Source organism: Podarcis filfolensis (assembly GCF_964270895.1).
Source record: "Podarcis filfolensis genome assembly, chromosome: 14".
NCBI lineage: Eukaryota > Metazoa > Chordata > Lepidosauria > Squamata > Lacertidae > Podarcis > Podarcis filfolensis.
In genome coordinates, this window is record NC_139616.1 from 49,032,378 (window position 1) to 49,054,680 (window position 22,303).

A 22,303-nucleotide genomic window follows, 5' to 3' on the forward strand; every position below is an offset into this window, starting at 1 on the left:
GGAACACAAATTAGTTCACAATCAGTCCTACAAAAGAGCTTCACAGAGAGAGAGAAAAGTTGCCTACAAGCTCAGACAGCATGTATGTCAATTAGGAATCTCTTTGTAACTCCACACGACCCACTTTTCCCATAAGCAGACAATTCCAAGCACACGCTCACACACCCAGCTACCAGTGTCGCAAGGGAGGTGTGGAAAGTTAAGCTGGGGCTCTGCCAATACATGGATCACAAAAGGGTGAAAAGCATCCACCTTTTTTTCCAAGAAGGTGGAGTAATAGGTGGAGCAGGAATCAAAAAAATGGGCAGATGTGTTGCCCAAGTGATGATTTCTTGCAAAATCTTCCAGGGTTGCAATAGAGCTGGGGATCGTGAAGCCAAACAACCAAACAAGGCAAGGTGGGAGATCTGCAACTGGGTTTCCCATCTTCTTAAAAGCGAGCAGCAGGGGACCCAATTGTATCAAGAATGCAGAACTGGGGAGGGCAAGGTTAATCCTCCCTACCCCGTGCCATTTTCCTGATGCGAACTGGACTCCTCTAGCTCCTGTAAGAACCTAAGAATAGGCTGCTGGATGAAGCCAGTGATCCACCTAGTCCAGCATCCTGTTCTCACAGGGGCCAACCAGGTGCCTATGGGAAGCCCAAAAGCAGGACCTGGGCACAGCAGCACACCTGGTGGTTTCCAGCAACTGGTATTCAGAAACATTCCTGCCTCTGACTGTGGAGGCAAAGCACAGCCACCGTGGCTAGCAGCATATTGGGTACCCCAGTGGAGAAAGCACACAGGTTCATATATGCGATAACATATGTGAACCTGTATGTTATCCCTAAGAGGGCAAACTACCCTAAGGTCTATACTAAAAAGGGCAGTAAAAAAATTGTCCTTGGGGAAAGTGCTACAGCCATGAGGATTAAGCACCCCCTCTCTTGTGCTGCGATAGCCCTAATGTAATCTGCTCCCCATCACTCCACAACACAGCTCCTTTTAAAATGCATTTAAGGAGACAGGAGATCCAACCAAACACATTCCACATTTATAGCTTGGTCCTAAATCAGGCACAGGCAAACTCGGCCCTCCAGATGTTTTGGGACTACAACTCCCATCATCCCTAGCTAACAGGACCAGTGGTCAGGGGTGATGGGAATTGTAGTCCCAAAACATCTGGAGGGCCGAGTTTGCCTATGCCTGCCCTAAATGTTAACTGGAAAAAGTAGTCCACCTTGTAGTGATCGCTCTGATCCAGCAGATGGCGCCATTACAGACACTTCCCCCCCCCCCACTTTACAAAAGACAACCAGCTAATTATTTCTAGCTGCCAGAAAGTGCGCTGTAGATTGCAAAACTGCAAGCAGAGTCTGTTGTTAATATATTCTTGTACACTGTGTAAGTGTAGGTGCTATATAGTTAATAAATATTGTTGGACCACCATTTTCCTCCTCCCCTTTCACCCAATCAGAGCCAGGAGTCAGCTGCAAACAGTGGGGGTGAGCCTTCCACACACGGCTGAGCTCCTGAAATGCCAAAGTCAGTGGGATCGAAGCAGCCTAAATCAGCACAATTGCAGTCAGCGCCTCTCTTCGCTGTTACAAAAGAAGCCTTTGGGAGCTTCCTGTTCAAACAAAACCGCTGCTGTTTTCCAGGCAGGTAGGAGACTTTCCAGCTACATGAGACAAAATACCTTGGCCTGAGTTGCGAGCTTGCAAGTCATGAATTCGTCTCCCACACCCTGGACCAACTCCCTCAGCTTGTTCTGCACATCCTGGAAAAGCAATGGAAACAGATTTTGTTTTACAGGGAGGGAGAGAGAGTGTGCGTGTGTTTGTGTTATCAGGTGACTTACCCTCAGTCCGTGTCTTGTGACTGCACAACCTTATTGAACACACCAGTGTGTTTTGCTTCTCTAGGCAAAGCAAACGTGTGTCCCAACCGTTAATTGCCTCTTGTGGGGGAGGGGGGCAAGCTGACACCAAAAGCAAGGCTGCCAAGCGAGGCCAGCTCCGGGATTGTTACGGGAAGGAAACTGCAGCACTTCCCTGCTGCCTCCACCATAAGAGACAGGCAGCAGTCTGACCTTGCAAAGTATTGGCACTAGCTATGCTTGCAAAACACCCTCTTCCCAAATCAACTATTTCGCCAGATTCCTGCTGAACGCCACCGCATTGTATCTTAGAGCACTCCAATTCCAGTCTGGCTTCTTCAAGAGTGAACCTTCTATGCTCTGGCACAACAATACATTTGAATATCCAGTAACAGGAAAGGCCTTCATGTGGGACATTGCAGTCAAGCATAACTATGTATAACTGCTAGTTAGTGCATGAAAAGGTTAAGATCAGAGAGGTCTCATGTTACACTTTGAAGGAGAATTATACAAAAATTATGCATCATTGGTATTTTACTCCTAGTAAATTAGCTAAAATGTATAAAACAAAGTCTAAAACATGCTGGAAATGTAAAGAGAAAGAGGATACTTCTGATCACATGTGGTGGTCATGTATAAAAGACTTCTGGGAAATGATATATAATGAATTGGGGCATTACAGGACCAGAGATCCCAAAGGACCAATGAAACTATTAATGTACGTAACCATGGCTACGCAGATTCTGTCAGCCAAAAATGGAAAGACTATACAACTCCAAAGGAGACTGGCAGATAAAATGGATGAACTATGCCGATATGGCAAAACTTAAAGGAAGAATTAGAAATCAGGAAGAGGAGGTCTTTAATAAAGAATGGGGAAAGTTTATAATCTATTTGAAAAACTATTGTAAACAATTACACACATTGGTAGGATTGACAGAAAACTTGTAGCAAAAATTTGAACTATGGAATGATAAAGGATTTATAAGAATAAGGTTATGAAAGAGATGCAAAGGGAACAATCATTATATTAAGATCTATAATGGAGGGGGGAGTCAAAGGGGATTATATGTTTATGTTTTTATTTTGCTTGTTTATATAAAATAGAAAATGCAAAATTATTTTTTTAAAAAAAGATCAGAGAGGTCTGTTCCTAGACTCAACTAGGTCATGCCCCCTTATCTTCCTGAGGGAGGAAGTGAAGCTGCTTCTCTGCCTTTTAATCTTACTCTCTCCATGCCATGTAACTGACCAGGATGGACATGTCCGAACATGCTCAAACTTCAGCCCGCATGTTTGAAACTATATTTTGTATTTTGCACCCAAGAGTAAACTACCTGTGTTCTCCTTACTGCTGCATAGAACAATGCATGAATCAGACCTTTGGATTTAGTAAGTAAAGCTTTTAAAGTTACTTAACAGTGTGTGGTCTGTTCATTGCTAGAGGGTTAGAGAGAAGGGGCAAGCATTTTAAGGCAGACTGAATGGGATACACAAAAGGGTTTTTAGAAATCACTCCAAACAACTATTGGAGGATACTAAGAACTATCAACTTTAAAACCATGAGACCCACCGAAAGGTATTTTAATGAAGCTCAAAAGGGCTGTATCCAGTATTAGTCCCATTCAGTACCGACCCACTGAATTTAGTGGTCATGGTTATCTTAGGATCTGTAATTTTAATGGATCTACTCTAGGCAGGACTTAGTTGGATACAATCCAAAGTGATCAATGCAAGAGACACGCCATTGAGAGTGCCTCTATTTCACATAAGCCATGGATTTTGCTGCAAAGCTGTCCTTGTGGACAATCTTAGCTCCCCTTTAAAAGCATTTTTCCAGCCCTCCAGGTTGCCAAAACAGAAATCTGGAAATGTGCAACAGCATCTCCACTCTATTGTTCTGGAATCTTTGGAATGTCTTGGATAGAACCATTATTAAAAATAAAAAATAAAAAATGCATTCCTCATAGAACCCATAGGCAAGATTCCATTACAGTCCTCAGGGCCCCTCTGTCCTAGTTTCCAGGAACCTGGTGCTCTCCAGCTAAGGCCGATGTGAATCGCAGTCCAAATATCTGGAGAGCACCAGGCTGGCAAAGACTGCTCTGTCCCCTGCACTCACCCCTTCCTTGCCACTTAACCATTTCTGCCATTTTCAAACAATGCTGGCTAACTCCTTTAGGAAATGTGCACACCACCAACTCTTAACACCCAACCCTCCAAAGCACAAGCCTCCATTTTGCACTTGGTGAAACATGATGAATAGCTAGGTAAGGCTGGCAATGTTTGCTTGTACACACTTCCTGGGAATTTGTTTTTTAAATGCATGTGCACATGTCCAGAATGGAAAAGGTAGTTTGGGCGAGTGGAGGAGACACACAGTCCAGATATATCCCATCCAAGTCTGCCCATTGGTGTGGACAGCAAGTGGCAGATTTGCAATGAACATTTTGACTGAAAAGGTGTAGAAGCTAACATGCCAAATGCACATAACGGGGGGGGGGGGCGGGAATCAGATCTGAATGACCATATAAATGGCCCACATCCCGAAGCACCTTTGCTATAAGGAAGATTATTCTATATTCCCCTTGGTTAGCAATATTATACCGTATTGGCCTGAACAGAAGCCGCACTTCCCCCCCCAACCCAAATTCTGACCGTGAAAAGTAAAAAGTGCGGCTTAAATTCGCGACCTTACAAAAATGGGCTTTTAGGATATCACTGCTGAAACAGACATACGGTAAAAAGGTGTAAGTGCATGTGGAATTCTAAGGGAGCGGCTTGTATTCAGGTATTGTCTCCCCCCCCCCCAATTTTAAAGGTGCAGCTTATATTCGGGCCAATACAGTACTTGCAATTAGACAAAGGTTAGTCAGAGGAGTTTCCTGGTCCACACAGAACAGATGCATCCAACATACACTGTAATGCACTACTCAGGAGTAAGAGCATAAGAAGTGCCTGCTGGATCAGGCCAATATGGCCCACACAGTCTAGCATCCTGTTCTCACAGTGGCCAACCAGGTGCTTGTTAGGAAACCTGCAAGCGGGAACCGAGCACAAGAGCAGTCGCCCATTATTTGGTTTTCAACAAATGCTATTCAGAAGCACCACTGCTTCTGACCATAAAAGGCAGAGCATAGCCATCCTGGCTAATAGCCATCAGCAGCCCTCTCCTCCATGAATTTGTCTGGTCCTGCCTCCTGCAGGACAGAGTTCCATAGTTTAACCCTGAATCTTTCATTGTTCAGCTTCATTGTACTCACCGACCCGCTGAAGGAGAGGAAGAGCTTCAAAAGCACGTCTTCTGAGAACGGAGGATGCCGAGCCACCAGGTTAATGAAGCGCTTCAATGCGCGCCGCCTCGTCTCGATAAATTCTCGGTCAGCTTTGAGAAGGAACACGGTGCAGGATAAAAAAAATAAACCTCCAGCCCCAAGAACCTCCTCTACCACCTCTGTTTAGACATAAAACCAATTTGCTTAAGGTCGCTGGGAACTGTAACTCTATGAGAGATAAACTACAGGGCCCAGAATACTTTGAGGAAGAAAATATCCTTCGAATGTGCTTTGAAGGTATAGTGTGTACACAGTTAGAGGCTCCAAAACGGAGGATGGAGACCTTCCTTGCTCTTCATAGAAGTCTTCCTCCTTCTATGTTCTCAAGCATACAGCATTCTTATCAAAACAGTAAGAAGTTGGGGGCAGAAAACCATGTACATAAAACACAAACTCTGGGTTCGGAACAAATCATGCAAATTGAGTACTCTTAAGAATGTGTTTTTCACCCGCATAAGTGATTGTTAAAACTGGAGTTCTCTCAATATAGGATTTCCTAGACAATCCAAAGAATATAGCTCAGAGGGAGCTAACATGTGGTTCAGCAAAATCTAGCATACCACAACTCCCATCAGCACCAGCCACCATGGCTAATGATCAGAGATGATGGGATCTGTAGCACAGAAACATCTGAGTCACCCCAGAGGCAAAAGATGCTTCTGAACTTGGACAAAATTACAGCGTTGTGTTTGCCTGCCAGTTGCTGGTCTCTACTGCTGGTTTAGCTTCCCCTCCAGACATGATGGCTGAATTCACACATAATGCCACACCATGGTTGGGCTTTCCACCTGAAGTTATCTTCACAGTTTGCTATTATGCCTGAATTAACAAACCACTGACAGATTTCTAAAAAATCTAAAGAGGCTGGCTTGCACCATGGAGGCAGGGATGGATTTATTAAGAGAAGTGCTAAGCAGATGGGAAAGGAAATCCCACAACCAGCTCCAAACCACGGTTTGCCCGATATACAGATGGAAACTCAAGCCATTGCGTAGGTTCTTAGCTTTGGTTACCACGAACTACCCTTTGATGTGATGTCTGAATTGAATTGGAATAACGTTGTTGCTGCAGAGCCTCTGAGCCTGTGCTACTCTGACCATCCCTCCTCAAGCGCATCTCATCTCAGCAGCCCAAGACGTACCTCCTAGCATTCTTTTGGGGGGAAGAGCAGGAACCATACGGTAGGGGAACTTCTGAAGAAGCATCTCATGGAAGACCACAAAGTCATTGTACCGCCTGTACACTGAGCACCTGAAACGCTACAGGAGAAAAAGAGGGAGGAAACCCTTTCAGTGCTTCAGCAGGCCCACTGCATTTCTTCATGAGAAGAACCCAGGCCAAACGTTCATCTAGCCCAGCATTCTACTTCCAGAAATGTCAAGCCAGATGCCTGCAAGAAATGCAGAGCTCAAGGGAAATAACTGTTCCTTACTGTTGGCTCCCCAGCAGCTAGTGCTCCAAGATATACAACATTCAAACATTTAATTCCCTTTTAGCAAGAGTCCCTGACGGATTAGACCAGCGGTTTTCAACCTGTGGGTCCCCAGATATTGTTGGACTACAACTCCCATCATCCCTGAGCTCTGGCCTTGCTAGCTAGGGGTGATGGGAGTTGTAGTTCAACAACATCTGGGGACCCACAGGCTGAGAAAGGCTGGATTAGACCAAAGGACCAAGTAGGCCAGCAAACTATGGCCAACCAGACACCTCTGGGCATTGACAAGCAAGGCATGGATGAAATATATTTGAGTATTCTTCATCACCTCAACTCTTCTATTGACAGGAGGGAATTCCTCTTTCAAAATGGTTCCTGCTACACTGGTGCATTATCTCAAAACACAGGAAGCAGTCACCCCCAACCCTTTGGAACGACATGTTCCACCTCCCATGACTTTTCAAGCAGGTGACAGCCCAACACAGAAACTAATGCAGGGAAAGGATTCCCCACTCTTTCTTCTTCAGTTCACCAGCGAGTGGCATTCATTACCTTACTGGAAACTTCATATTCCACATGCTTCAGGAAGAGACCCTTTTTCTCAGGAATCAGCTCCACTTGCACCGTGTCCTTGCTCAACAGCTCTGGGAGGGTGTGGGGAAGCACCAGCGGGTTCCCCTGGGGAGTCTGCATCAGAGACTCTTCCGGCTCCTTCAGATCACTTGGAGGCTTTGTGGAGTCTAGAAGAAAGAGGAGAATCAAAAGAGGAAAACGCTGTGAGAGCAACAGCCCAGGCTTCTGATTTCTTCCTCTGCCCCCGAAGCAGAAGCCAGGAACACCCTTCAGGACGCTCTTTCCGAAGCAGCTGGGCAGGCAGGGAAGACTCAGCAAATCCTTCCCTGCAACACTCTGGGAGATCCCTAATTTCACACCTAAGCAAGAAGCTGGCTGCTCTTCTTGGACGCGTGCCAAAAACTCTTACGCTGCAAGCCAGCCAAGAGGCCGGTATTTCCTGCCTGGTTTGCTCCCGCTAAGACAAGAATCTGAGCGAGTCCCGGCATTCTTGGATCCTGCTAAGGACAACAGCTTGTGGAAGGAAAGGCATTGCTATGCGAACTCTCTGGGCTGTGAATGAGCATCCTAAAACAGTTCCCCAAAGCACGGGAAGGCACTTCATTTCATGCAGCTTGGAAAGGCAGGGGTGGCGGTGGGAGAGCCAGACCCTCAGTTAGACCAAGGTAAGAGGGTTTCCTCTGCCCTAGTTTGACTATGTCACCAGGACTAATGCAGCCTAATTAATACTCTCCGCTTCATCCTCTCCTGGCCCCCCTTAGGGAGGCGGGTTTATCCAGCAAACTTTTTCAGCAGGGGGCCAGTCCACTGTCCCTCAGACCTTGTGGGGGGCCAGACTATATTTTGAAGGGGGGGGATGAACGAATTCCTATGCCCCACAAATAACCCAGAGATGCATTTTAAATAAAAGCACACATTCTACTCATGTAAAAACACGCTGATTCCCGGACCGTCCACAGGCTGAATTTAGAAGGTGATTGGGCTGGATCTGGCCCCTGGGCCTTAGTTTGCCTACCCATGATCCTTATCATTCATTTATAAGTGGCTGGGGAAACCCAGCCAGATGGGCGGGGTGTAATTAATTAATTAATTATTAATGCTTGGGCTAGCTTTCAATCCGAAATTCTCGAGGCAAGATGCAGCAGCTGAAATCACAACGCAAGGTGACAAGAAACAGAAAAACCCAACAACGGCCAATAAAAAGGTTCAATAAAATGAAAGCAGCTTGTCTAAGGAGCGAAGCCTTTACAAGTGACCTAGCACCCAACTCTGGTGCGTCTGAGAAGGCAGGTGTTTCCGCGACTCAGGGGCCACGACGGTGAACGCACTTGCTCTGCTGTGGAGTGTTGCTAGTTTCAACCTCCTTTTTAAAAGGTTGTTTCTTATTGCAGGAGAATCCCTGGAATGCAAGGTCTCCCTTCAGGAACCCTGTGTCAATGGAGCGCAGCGGATGTTTTGCCTTTCAGACGGAGCTCAGGCTTATTCCTGATTCTGAAGTCCCTGTATCTAGCAATGCAGACCAGGAGAGCAACTCGCAAGCTACTGGCTAAATGTGCCTTTCAACTGTCAAGCCCAGAGACAAAAAATGGGTATATGGACAAACAGCATCCGTACAGTGACTTTGAGCCATGATTCACAAGAGGGGGTAAGGGGACCTTGCCAGACCGGGATCCTACTGTGTTTTTTCCCCAAACTTTCTGCAGAACACCAAACAAGCATAGCAAAGTTTCAGAGGCAGTGAAAAGGAGTGAAGCTATTCGAATCCTGTAAGATCATCACTAGTCTCCTTATGCCATGGGTAGGCAAACTAAGGCCCGGGGGCCGGATCCGTCCAAATCGCCTTCTAAATCCGGCCCACGGTTGCTCTGGGAATCAGCATGTTTTCACATGAGTAGAATGTGTCCTTTTATTTAAAATGCATCTCTGGGTTATTTGTGGAGCCTGCCTGGTGTTTTTACATGAGTAGAAGGTGTGCTTTTATTTATAATGAACCTCTGGGTTATTTGTGGGGCATAGGAATTTGTTCATTTTCCCCCTCAAAATGTAGTCCAGCCCTTCACAAGGTCTGAATGACAGTGGACCGGCCCCCTGCTGAAAAGGTTTGCTGACCCCTGCCTTATGCTGTAAAAAAGGAAGGCTGGCAGAGTTAAGGAAAGGTGTAACGGAAGTGGGGAACATGGATCTTGTCCTCTCTATCTAGCCCCTAAGATTCTTCCTTGGTTTTACCCCCTCCCCTGTCCTCTCTTTCCCTGGGCCACATCCCTTCACACCAGGCACAGACAAACTCGGCCCTCCAGATGTTTTGGGACTACAACTCCCATCATCCCTAGCTAACAGGACCAGTCATCAGGGAAGATGGGAGTTGTAGTCCCAAAACATCTGGAGGGCCGAGTTTGCCTATGCCTGCTTCACTCTCTCCTTGAATGCCTCTGCATGTGCCCTTGGACTCTGACAATGTACAGTAGTACCTCGGGTTACAGACGCTTCAGGTTACAGACGCTTCAGGTTACAGACCCTGCTAACCCAGAAATAGTACCTTGGGTTAAGAACTTTGCTTCAGGATGAGAACAGAAATCGTGCGGCGGCAGCGGGATGCCCCATTAGCTAAAGTGGTGCTTCAGTTTAAGAACAGTTTCAGGTTGAGAACAGACCTCCGGAACGAATTAAGTACGTAACCAGAGGTACCACTGTATCCTGTTTCCGACAGCCGTATTCCAGCTACGTCCGGGAAGTTCTGGACATATGCCACCCCTAATTAACATTCATTGCCCCTCCCCCTTTTGCATCTGGCCACACCAACCCCTGGCATGTGGCCCCTGGGAGGTTGCCCAGATGAGCGTGCGGCCCTTGGCCCGAAAAAGGTTTCCCACCCCTGGTGTAAACTTCAGACTTCTCACTCACACAGCCAGAACTCTTAGGCACTATACCAGGTCACCGGTACAATTTAAGGCTTCGTGCTCTCCATACATACACCATCTTCAGAAAGTCGCGACTGCATAGCTATATTTGCTTCTATGTTCAGCCTGCACTGTTCAGGATGCTGATGGGCAAGCTGTAAGCAAGGAGCCCTTCTGGACAGAAAGCAAATGTATTCAACCCCACATCAAGATTCCTGGAAGTTATCAGAGTCCTGGAATAATGGCAAGTGAAGTGATGAGCTGAGCACACTGCAACTCAAAGCTGATAGCCATGCCTCTCAAATCTCCCAAGATCTCCAGTCCTTGTTCTTCCGCCTACGTGACAGGTGGCACAAATGAGTTGGCCTAGCAAAGGTGCAAGGGGGAAAGGAAAGGGTAAGGCAACGTCGGGCGCAGATTCGTGCTTCTGCAGCAAAGGGGGACACATACACCCCAACAGGTAGTCTTTATTTGTGTTCCTCCCCAATACTGTTCTCACAAAATTACTATCACTGCGTAGAGCCCCAATTTCTCACAGCCATTTCATTTTGCTTGTGACTCATTCATACTGTTGCATGTCACCCCGATCTCTGAGCAAGGCAAGATTCCAGGGGTTCCAGGAGATTGCCCAGGGTTTGTGTTTCCTTTTGGAGATGAGGCACAGCCAAGATGGTGGTGACTTTATGATATAAGTTTATTTACACATATATACAACATGAGCCTACGATGGAGAGGTTCACAGCATTAACACCCCAAAGGGGTCTTGCTTCTCTCAGAGAAACAGCCTCGGATTCAAACAGAAATCAAACATTGCTCTCTGACTCTCTCTCCCCAGCTTGCTGTTTTGCCTCTAGTTGACACCACAGCCCCAAAACCCTACTCTGAATTCTGGCTTTTGTCCTTCTCATGGTCTGCAAGTCAAGGGAGGGCTCCACCCATTTGCCATCTGGCACAGTGCTCCCTTTCCTTTGTTATTTTAATGGCCCATCACCCAGGCGGGTGGAAGCTAGCCTGGCTTGATTAAATGTTAACACTTGCTGGATCCACGGACCAGGGGTGCATTTGCAATATGCCTTTCGTTTAGAAAAATCCCAAGCAACAACTCTTCGTGCCTCCCAAACGTTAAAACCTTAATTCTCCTTCAGCTTCAAACATGCCTAAGAAATGCAAGCTTACTTAGATACTTGTGGTTTTGTCTTCTTCCACAACCCTGAGCTTTTCTGCTCCACCCAAATGCTTTTCCTCATCACACCCAATCTGCTTCTCCTGCTCCTGACCCTCAGGCCATCTTCCAAGGCATCCCATCAGATTCATCCACTGATGATACATAAGCCACTCAGGTATGAGAAGTTCTCACATGAACAGGTACTGGACGCCTTGATCTATTAACACTCTCGCACCTTCAATCAGGGTGGATTTGATTTTAATCAAATCAGTTTAAATCACTAGTCAGTAAGACTTGATTTAAATCATTTTTTTTACAGAAAGACTCATTCTTGCTGGTAAAATCTTAATATTTACAACCAGATGAAGTTTTCATTTTTGGAATAATAAATTTTCAGAGTAGTTCATATCAAAAATTACTGATCTGGTTATACTATTAGAAATACATAGATAATTACGAAATCATTGTGAGTTTTAATAAGTTAACTGTTTATATTCGGAGAATTTTTCTGCTGTACTTTATCGGAAGGAGAAAAATAATCATTTCCTTAGTAACAATTTAAACAATTTATTTAACTGAAACAATAACATTATAGCACATGTATCCATGTTTGTTAACTGATGTGGTTGAATATTTTTTTCAAACAAAAAACAAAAAACCTTAAGAGTTTTAGCACACATGAAAAACTTAAAACAAATCCTTATTTCCTGATGAAATAGCCTTTGGACTATAATGTAACTTAAATAGAAAAGCATCTTTGGAAAATTTTTTCCTCCAAAAGCAATTTATTTTAAAAATCAAATTTAAATTGAAAAAAATCTGATTAAAATTTTTAAAAATCCTATTTAAATTTTTTAAAAATCTGATTTTTTTTTAAAAAAAAATCATTCATTTTTATCCACCCTCCCTTGAAGCTGGATACGGCATTGTATGCAAAGAAGGAGAGTGTACTTCAATCTATCAATAACATCCATTACTTACAGAAGAAGAAGAAGAAGAGTTTGGATTTGATATCCCTCTTTATCACTACCCGAAGGAGTCTCAAAGCGGCCAACATTCTCCTTTTCCTTCCTCCCCCACAACAAACACTCTGTGAGGTGAGTGGGGCTGAGAGACTTCAGAGAAGTGTGACTGGCCCAAGGTCACCCAGCAGCTGCATGTGGAGGAGCGGAGACGCGAACCCGGTTCCCCAGATTACGAGTCCACCGCTCTTAACCACTACACCACACTGGCAGCACCACAGGAAGCTGCCATATACAGAGGCAAACCACCAGCCCATCTGTCTCTGCACTGCCTGGCAGCAGCTGTCCAGGGTTTCAGACAGAGGCGATTCCAGGCCACCTAGAGATGCCAGGGGGTTGAACTTGGGACCTTCTGCACACAAAGCAAATGCCTTAACCCCTGGGCTATGGCTCGACAAAGCCAAGATTGATGGGCACCCTCATCACATATGACTGTTCCAGCATATTGTCACAAGAGGAACTGACATGTCCTTTCTTCTGAGCAACCGATGCTTTTGTTCATAGAAATGTTGCGTCCCCTCTACTTTTGCCAAAGTATTATCAGGTGTTGATAATGTGCATATCAATTAATTTGTTGAAGCAGATTTGTCACCAATTAAACAAATGTTAATCAAATAATTGGACTGATTTTTTTGGTCTGTGAATTAATCAACGGCACAATTCAATGTGTAGTCAGACCCAAGTTCTACCATGTTCGATGGGGCTTGCTCCCACAGAGGTGCACGCAGGATTGCAACCCAAATAACTGCACGAATTTGCTCACAAGAAAAACAAAAGCTGTGAGGAAGAAAAAAGCCAACCTTTGCTTTCAGATGAAGCACAGCTGTTTTTACAGTAACTATGCCCTAAGAAACAGGATTCCCATTCTCTCTCACTCACTCACAGAAGAGCTCTTAAGATGGCACTTCACACCTGCAATTTTTCTAAGCGTTTGTTAAAGTATGTTCTACTAACCTATTAATTGGAAGCAGCTTCTGATTCGAAAGATATGTTTTTAATCCATTTATCTAACTGATTTAGGTTGCAACCCTATAACCAATGAAGAAAACAGGACGTGCTTTTGAATATTATTATTATTATTATTATTATTATTATTATTATTATTATTATTATTTATTATTATTATTTCTACCCCGTCCATCTGGCTGGGTTTCCCCAACAGAATATTAAAAACACGATAAAACATCAAACATTAAAAACTTCCCTAAGGGCTGCCTTCAGATGTCTTCTAAAAGTCAGGTACAGTAGTTGTTTTTTCCCTTGACATCTGACGGGAGGGCATTCCACAGGGCCGGCGCCACCACCGAGAAGGCCCTTTGCCTGGTTCCCTGTAACGTCACTTCTCACAGGGAGAGAACCGCCAGAAGGCCCTCGGAGCTGGACCTCAGTGTCCGGGCTGAACGATGGGGATGGAGACGCTCCTTCAGATATACTGGGCTGTTTAGGACTTTAAAGGTCAGCACCAACACCAAGTACAAGTTTTCATGTCAACTCAACACTGCATCCCTAGCTAAAAGGCAGGGAAATCACCAGCTCAACAGTCAGGCAAAGGAAGCCCACACCAGTGCATTTCTGCTATGAAGTTCTTTTAACAGTTGCTGCCATTTACCAAAAAACGCACCGAAAAACCCTGACACCATATTTTCACCTTTCAGTATTTTTCTGGCACAGGCATATCACCTAAATACACATCCATCCTTGTTTGTCCAAAGCTAGATAAGAAGTGAATCCAACTGGAAGCTGTTCAAAGAAATAATGTAGTTTTATCTACTACTTGGGCAGCTTTCTTCCACTGCACTGTAAGCCTCATCAGCATTAGATAGCTAATAAACAACAGAATGGTTGTTAAAGATTAGATATGCCTGCAAAAGAAAAAGAGAGAGAGTGTGCTTTAAATCTGTCCTGCTGGCTCTAGAATACAGAAAATGCTGAGATAAGGAAGCATAATACAAGCTGTCAGGCTGATCATATGACTCTAAGCAGTCTTTCCTTTTGAATGCTCATGTCCAGAACTGTTATCTGTACTTAGGGAGTCTCCAAAATGCTTTATAATATCAAGGCCAAGTTTACATAGGCCACAACCGGGGGCGGGACGAAAACAGAAATAAACAAACAAGTTGCCTCTTCATTATTACATCAAATATTTACTATATCCGGCAGTACAGTTCCTAGTACAAAGTCATTGAGTATGAAGTTCAGGCTTTGATGCCAAGACTAATCCCTTTGCCAAGTACACAACTCACAAAGCAGCCCCTCAAGGGACTCAATTGACGTGTTGTGGAATAACATCAAGAGAAGTCCACTGCCAGGGAATGAATGGCAAGTCTGGAGGACAATGTCCTCTGAAGCTCTTCAGAAGCACATCTATCATCCGGCTGGCAAAGATCAGTGGCGAACAAACCCAGGATCACCAGCCAAGAAGACCAGGATGGACAGTGCTCTCAGACCATTGGTATGAACTGTTGTTTCCAAAACCAAGCAGAGTTATTTATTTAAGTTGCAAAAACCTCAGTGAACTGGATGACATACAACTGCTTCCTTCTGAAAAGCACTATCTCCATGTGAGCACATCGCAGGCTGCATATACTTTGACTGGCTCAATGGCAGGCCCCTTTCATTTTTGGAGACCTTGGACAACACGGCCGTTATGTTAAAACACAACGCTACTCAGCACCTCCTATGGCCAAAGGAATCATCGCACAATAGATGTCACACAATAATCACACAATGCAATTAACTGTAATGCAAATATATACACACTGGTGAAACTGTGGCTTGCATTTTCCATTTCAAACAATTATAAATAAATAGAGCTGTGAATGGTTCTTGTGGAGCTATAGATGGAATTCACGATGACTGAAGCCAAGAGAGGAAGCGAGTGAAATCAAGATAATCCTAGTCAGAGCACGTTCTTGTTCCAACACTACGCTTTATATTTATCTTCTAAATATACAAGCACATATATCTTGTGAGAGCTACTCTGGAAGCTTCAAAGGTCAGGCCTATGTCTGACTTTTCTGACAGTTTTATACTTGTTTCTGTGCACATGCCTTCCTAGTTATTTATCTATAAGAGTATTTCCAAACTGCCAACTCACTCAAACAGTGTCATGGTAGTAGACAATAAAATAAAAATAGGCAAATACAAAACATCACACCCCAAACAGCCCTACGTTTCCTGCTGTCTATCTTTGTATTGCACAACTTTGAGAGGAGAAACACCAATGCCATACTCAAGAGGAGGTCAGGTTTCAAGAAATCTTCACAATCCTGAGCCCTCCCTCTAAATCCAAACACCACCTTACCTTGAAGCTTATCCAAAGATTGCAGAAAACTAGGTTAAGAACTGTCATCTGCTGCCTATCAGATAAAATTGGCCTATAGCGCTACTGCTGGTACAGACTTCAAAATCAACACAAGACGTGAATAGCACCAACTCCTACTATCCCTGCTGCTGCCAACACCGCTCCTTTGATGCAATAATACAGGCATAGGCATATGCCTGCAATAATACATAAATTGATAGATCAATTTGGGAACACTAGGATCCCTTTGTGTGAGCCATCCCAGCGTGAAAAACAAACAAGAAAGTTGAGCAAGCATTTTCTTCCCCAAGACCAAACCTCTTCAGCAGCCCATTTATCCAAAATGACTATGATATCAGTGCAATGACATTGTGCGTAGACAACTACCTCATCTACATGGTTTCCTAGTCAACAGCTTCTTTTTCCTCCAAGCTGTCACTGTGATACATCCTAGCTCGCCAGGCTTTTAGCCTCCACCCCAAACTTCTTCTTAACCTCCTCAATCCCAAATAGATTTTAGACCAATGCCGACCCAGACCGTTTTCCTCTCCCCACTCTTCTACCTCTATACCTTCATGCAAAGCTTAGGAGGAGTGTACAACTTTTGCTGATTAATTCCAAGGCGGCTAACACAAAAATTTAAAAGAATCCTAAGGAGAACCCATTTATATTTATCCTGCTCTCAAGTGCTTAGCCAGAGTCATAAAGTTGGGTGGCATCTGTCTGTCTCGGGAGACAATGGAGGAGTGAACCTTCAGGGATGAAGTCAAACAGCTGAAGAGTTGCAGCACCTGCTGTGGCTTTAGAGACCAATATGGGAGAGACATGTTTTGTTGCAGCTGGAGCAAAGGAAGGTGTACAGTTGTGTTGAAGCAGGGTACTATGGCATTTCTTCTTCCTGCGCTCCTCCCAGGGGTCATTTCTCCTCCAGTCACTGCTGTGGATACACAACCTGACCAACTGTCTCCGGGCACAGAGGTCATCTGCAAGGGATTCCCACACTGCAAGGTTAATGTGGCCAGCCTTCATGTCATGATCTTTGTAACACAGAGTTGGTCTGCCGACAGGCCTAGTACCAGAAACCAGCTTCCCATAGAGCACGTTCTTAGGGATCCTGCCACCTTCCATTCTGTGAACATGACCAAGCCAGCGTAGACGTTGCTGAGAGAGGAGTGTGAACATGCTTGGATTGTGGGCTTGGGAAACAACATCTTTGTTTGAGATTCTGTCCTGCCATGTGATGCCCAAAATCTTCCTGACACAGCGCAGGTGGAAGGCAAGGAGTCATAAAGTAGTATAGTAAGAAATGGAGCCACTCAAAATATGATTAAAATAAACTGACAGCATAATCCACTGCACATTATATGTTCGAAACATTTTACAAAATTACAATTAAAATCTATAGCAAGTTACTGAAAAGATAAGATCCCCCCCCATTTATGATTTAGCTCAACAATTTAACAGAATGAATGTTTATATAAACAAGGACCAAATAAAAGCACACCATCATCACAAGTCTGAGTCAACCAAGACCTCTTAAAACTGCCCCATCTTGACCAAATGGTTACAAGATGGAGCCAAGTACCCCCACCGCAGAGGGAATTCTAATGCAATGGTGTCACAACGGAGAAGGCCCCGTCTTTCAGAGTTACCCACCAAGGCTCAACGAACAGGAGGATCAACAAATTTAGCTGTTGATCATCATGCTAAGATACTTCATCCCTGTCGCATGCACGCCCCACAACAGTACACTGCTAGGCTGCATCAGTTTTATACACAATATTAAAAGGAAAAACTAATTTTAGTTATAAGGAAAAGCTAGTTTGGGTCATGATACTTTTGAGAAGCGTCACTCTGTTTTCCAGCTACCTGGCACAGAGCCTGACAGAACTTACGCAAGCATAAAATTCTACATAACACATAATTATCTTAGGGTTCGGGGTCCGGACAAAACTGTTTGTCTAAACGACTGCTGCTGCATTTGCCAAACTCTTTCCAAGACGCTAATATTCAAGCGTACCGTAAAATAGAAAATGGGCATCATAATAGCAACCTCAGCAAATCAACAATCCCAAAGAGCATGGGAAAGGGGGGGGGGGGAATTCCTCAGGAAGCAATGTGACTAGTCCACCAGGAAGAACAGACAAGGTTTCATCCTTACTATCTCAAGCCGTGACCTGTGGGGGGGGAGGGACTCTGGGTCCAAATAATGCAGCAAGTCTAGATTTCCCCTTAGCAAAACCAGATGTTTCCCTGCCAATTTGGAGCCAAGCATCTGAACATAATAATGAAGGATCATTCATCAGCCTTTCCTTTCCTCCTTCTTCCCTATCTTATTCTAGAGATAGATTTCCAGCTCGTGACTTTCTATCTATTGACAGAGGCTATAATTAGGATTACATGGTGGTGAGTTCCAAAGAAATCAGCAGTTTACTCTCAATTAAGTATTTACCAGATTATCATTTTAAAAATCCTGCTTCCTTTTTAAAAAAAAGCTCTCAAAGCAACTTAGAACCAGAAGTAAACAATCCCGTAGGAAGATGTACAACTGTCCATCAATAACTTCCTCCTATGAAGGGGTTAGGGGGTTTTGTGTGTTGTGGGGGTGGTTTCCCCCCCCCCCCCCGGAAACCCCCAACCACATCAGCATTGCTAGAATTCACCAGAAGATAAAACTACCGCCTACAAGTTTACATGGAGTTTCACTAAGTGACACATACTGTCTCACTTCTGCAATTCTTCGCTTCCCCTCACGCCAGGAAAATCACACACTCCCTCTGCCAAAAACAACCTTCAATATGAAACAGCTGGATTATTCAGAATATTCTGTTTGGCCAAGCCATTTTTAATAGCCAATGTAGAAATCAAGACTAGGAAGACCTTGGTCCAATCTCATGACAGCCATAAATTAACTGGGTGGCCTTAAGCAACTCTCCTTCGCTTCTGTTTTCCACTTACAAATTTGCATCGTAAGTTTGAACAGAGAGAATTGTTGCCAAGGATTCGGCATACAGATTGTGAAAACACTTTAAGAAATTATAGTCAGTATGGCATAGTGCATAGAGTGCCGGATTAGGACTTGGAAGACTTGGGTTCAAATCCCTGCTGAAGTGAATTTCACGCAGTCACATGCTAACCTCCTCCCACAGGGTTGCTGTGAGAATAAGAGGAGGGTGAGCAGAACCATGGATGCGTCTCAGAAATCCTTGGAAGGAGGGTGGAATGACACCGTAACTTTACCAACTTCAACGTAATAATGAATGAAAAGGATGCAAATCCTTCCTTTAAGAAATGGTATTACACACTTACTAAGAAGTAAAACCTGCTGGACTCATTATGACTTCCTTTTGAGTAAGCAAGTATGCTTGGACTGCTCTGTCAGCATAGGATTGTGCCTGCATGATGCAAGACACTGGAAGCTGATTCATAGAGAGTCAGGAGGTAAGAAAAGATATGGATTTCAGCATACATGAGCAGAATATTATCTTTTGGTGCTGTGTGTATGGACATTAAAGGCCATTAAACAGGTAGAGGGATGAATCCGTTTTACAAGAAATAAACATTTCGAAACAATTCAAATCAAGAATTCCTTCTCTATTCTAATTTCACACAAAAGGCGGGCAGAGCAATCAGTAAAACGCGTCTGAAAATCATGTTGAGTCACTTGGGCTTGCATGCTGTTGAGCACACTTTCAGTGCAAGTTGCTCCATCCTCCTGGAACTTTCATATATTTTCCTCAAATGTATTTGCTAATGCTATTCTAGGCTGCATCAACCAAAGTATAGTGTCCAGATCAAGGGAAGTAATAGTACCACTATATTCTGCCTTGGTCAGATAACACCTGGAATACTGTATCCAATTCTGGGTACCACAACTTAAGAGGGATGTGGACAAGGTGTGCAGAGGAGAGCAACCAAGATGATCAAGGGTCTGGAAACCAAGCCTTATGAGGAACGGTTGAGGGAGCTGGGTATGTTTAGCCTGGAAAAGAGGTGACTGAGAAGAGATACGATAGCCATCTTCAAATATCTCAAGGGCTGCCACATGGAAGAGGGAACAAGCTTGTTTTCTCCTACTCTGGAGGGTATGACTTGAACCCATGGCTTCAAGTTACAAGAAAGGAGATTCCGACTAAACATCAGCAGAAACTTTCTGGCAGTAAGAGCTGTTTGACAGTGGAACAGATTCTCTCAGGAAGTTGTGGACTCTCCTTCCTTGGAGGTTTGTAAGCAGAGATTGGATGGACATCTGTCATGGATGCTTTAGCTGAGATTCCTGCATCGCAGGGGGTTGGACTAGATGGCCCAACTCTACAATTGTTTTTTCCAGCCTCTGACCAAACAATTTTAGGGAACAAACATAGGACCACACTGGTCCATCTAATTGAATATTGTCTATATTCAGCACCATTCTTCTAGAAAAAGAGGTGCCTGAACTCACCACGAATGCCTCCCTTGTTCTCTTATAATGGCAATGGCGTCCACTTAGTTCCGGCAAGTTCCAGCTGAGGGGGAAAAGCCCCATCTATATTGACTGGCAGAGGCTTTCCGGCATTTCAAACAGCGAAATTTCCCACCCCTATCTGGAGATGCCAGGAACTGAACCTGGGACTTTCTGCATGCAAAGCAAATGCTCTGCTAACAAGCTACACACCTTCTTCCTCCATCAATGACATCCATTTTCCTCAGCATATAAAGATCTCAGTTATCTGACCTACGTAGCTGCAAAAGCATATTGCTAAGTAGGCTCCTAAGGCACATTTCATCACTTTGGTGCTAAAAGAATAATATGTGCAGCAGCAGATACGGCAATTAGCTTAACATACCTAGGCATTATTCAGACAAGTGAACATTAAGCATTGTCAGGCGGCCTATATAAACTGTACTGTTAAATGTTTATCTCAAAACCTGCTTGGGTTTTACCAGGCCTTTTCCATGAATGAAGCAGATTACAAAGACTTCCACATTTGCTAGAAATACTATTTCAAAAGAAGCGGCGTCAGATTCTACTTCCACATTAAGCAGAAGAACTTTTTCAGAGGAACTATTGCTAAAAGACCGATTCCCACAGTACTGTAGCTATAGAAATACTACTAATTCAAAGAAAATAATAAAAAATAAGATGACCTAAGCTATTTCAAAAAATTATTTCCCATGCCATAGTATTGAAATACTACAAAGTATCTTGTGGTACCTGCCGAAGAATGTACAGTACAGTATTACCGAACTAAGGCTAATTTGCTAGCCTTTAAGGTTAACACACAACTTCTTTTGCTGCAGCAAACTAATGTACACTTGCATAGCGGTAAACCCCATTGAACTCAGTGGGCCTGAGTAACCCTAGAAAGGATTGCTCTAGGAAGTTAAAGAAATAATATTGCAGAGAGGATAGCCACCTGGAAATAAAGTGACACATATAAATACTTCTATGTAGATTAATAACCACAACTGTTTCAAATAAACTATTCATGAATGACTATTTCCCACAAAAAAATTTTTTTCCTTCCAGTAGCACCTTAAAGACCAACTAAGTTAGTTCTTGGTATGAGCTTTCGTGTGCATGCACACTTCTTCAGATACACATGCACACGAAAGCTCATACCAAGAACTAACTTAGTTGGTCTTTAAGGTGCTACTGGAAGGAAAAAAAAATTTTTGTTTTGACTATGGCAGACCAACACGGCTACCTATCTGTAACTATTTCCCACAGTAGCTTTAGGGGTTCTGAAATGTGAAACTGCCGCATGACAATACATAAAGGGGCTGAACCAAGACAAAAAAAATTTTAGCATGGGTATTCCTTGTCTTCCCAAGACCATCAAGAACCGTTTATGAATTGCCACTGTTCCTTACGTAATTCTCACTAGCAGTGCTTTTCTGCACTTCATTGCCCCCAATAGCATGTATAATAATAATAATAATAATAATAATAATAATAATAATAATAATAATAATAATGTATGCCGTCTCCCGCCTCCTGTAGTTTCCAGCAACTGGTCATTTCAGAAGCATCGCTGCCTCCAACTGTTCAGGCGGAGCAAAGCCATCCCGCCAGTAGCCACCCATCGCCCTCTCCTCTTCCTCCTGCGAGGAATTCGTCTACTCCCCTTTGAAAGGCACCCAAGTTGGGTGGCCGCCGCTGTCCCTGCGGGAGCGAGTTCCGCAGATTAACAAGGCGCTGCGCGGAGGAAGAATGGCTTCCTTTGCCGCCTTCTCCCGACTCCGCCAACAGCAAGGCTACATATCTCTATCTATATACCGTCATGCAAGGACTGCTGCTGGACTTTCTCAGAGAGCGGCGAAAGCGCGGCGTGGAAATGCCGCCTTCCCGCCAGCAACCCTCAAGGAGACGAGGGCGCCCTGGGGTGGGGGCTTGTCGGCGAAGTAGGTGCCGGGGAGGACGCCCTCACGGGGTCCTCCAGGTGCCTCAGCCCCTTCCGCGACAAGAGGGGCAGCAGCGGCTCCCCGCCGCCGCCGCCGCAATAATACCTCAGCGGTGCAGAAAAACAGGAAAGCGCTAACGGCCCGCGCTTGCCCCTCGCGCGGCCCTGGACTCCCCTCAGCGCAACCCGCACCTGAGGCCCCTCCGGCTGCCCCCGTTCCCGCGGCGGGCGGCTCCTCGTCCATGGCTCGCCTCCTTCTCTCTCGGCAGTCATGTGAGGAGGCGGCGGCGGCGTCCTCGGGACCCTTCCTGGCGCCCTCCCCTTCCTCC

General features: G+C 44.6%; 1 protein-coding gene and 1 long non-coding RNA gene across 2 annotated transcripts in view; both read right to left on the reverse strand.

The window, feature by feature from the left end:
* Positions 1-22,303, reverse strand: part of SNX8 (sorting nexin 8) — a 35,483-nt gene extending 13,180 nt beyond the window's left edge. The window contains exons 1-5 of the mRNA XM_083585800.1: positions 22,167-22,303; positions 7,183-7,370; positions 6,337-6,454; positions 5,124-5,245; positions 1,681-1,761 (exon numbers count right to left, since the gene is read on the reverse strand). Of these exons, the coding sequence (XP_083441926.1) occupies positions 1,681-1,761; positions 5,124-5,245; positions 6,337-6,454; positions 7,183-7,370; positions 22,167-22,218 (561 nt within the window). The 5' untranslated portion in view covers positions 22,219-22,303. The remainder of the gene's footprint in view (positions 1-1,680; positions 1,762-5,123; positions 5,246-6,336; positions 6,455-7,182; positions 7,371-22,166) is intronic.
* Positions 8,854-10,773, reverse strand: LOC310749301. The gene is made up of 3 exons (XR_014541546.1): positions 9,880-10,773; positions 9,319-9,651; positions 8,854-8,989 (listed from the first exon to the last, which is right to left on the reverse strand). It is a non-coding gene; the product is annotated as an uncharacterized lncRNA (long non-coding RNA).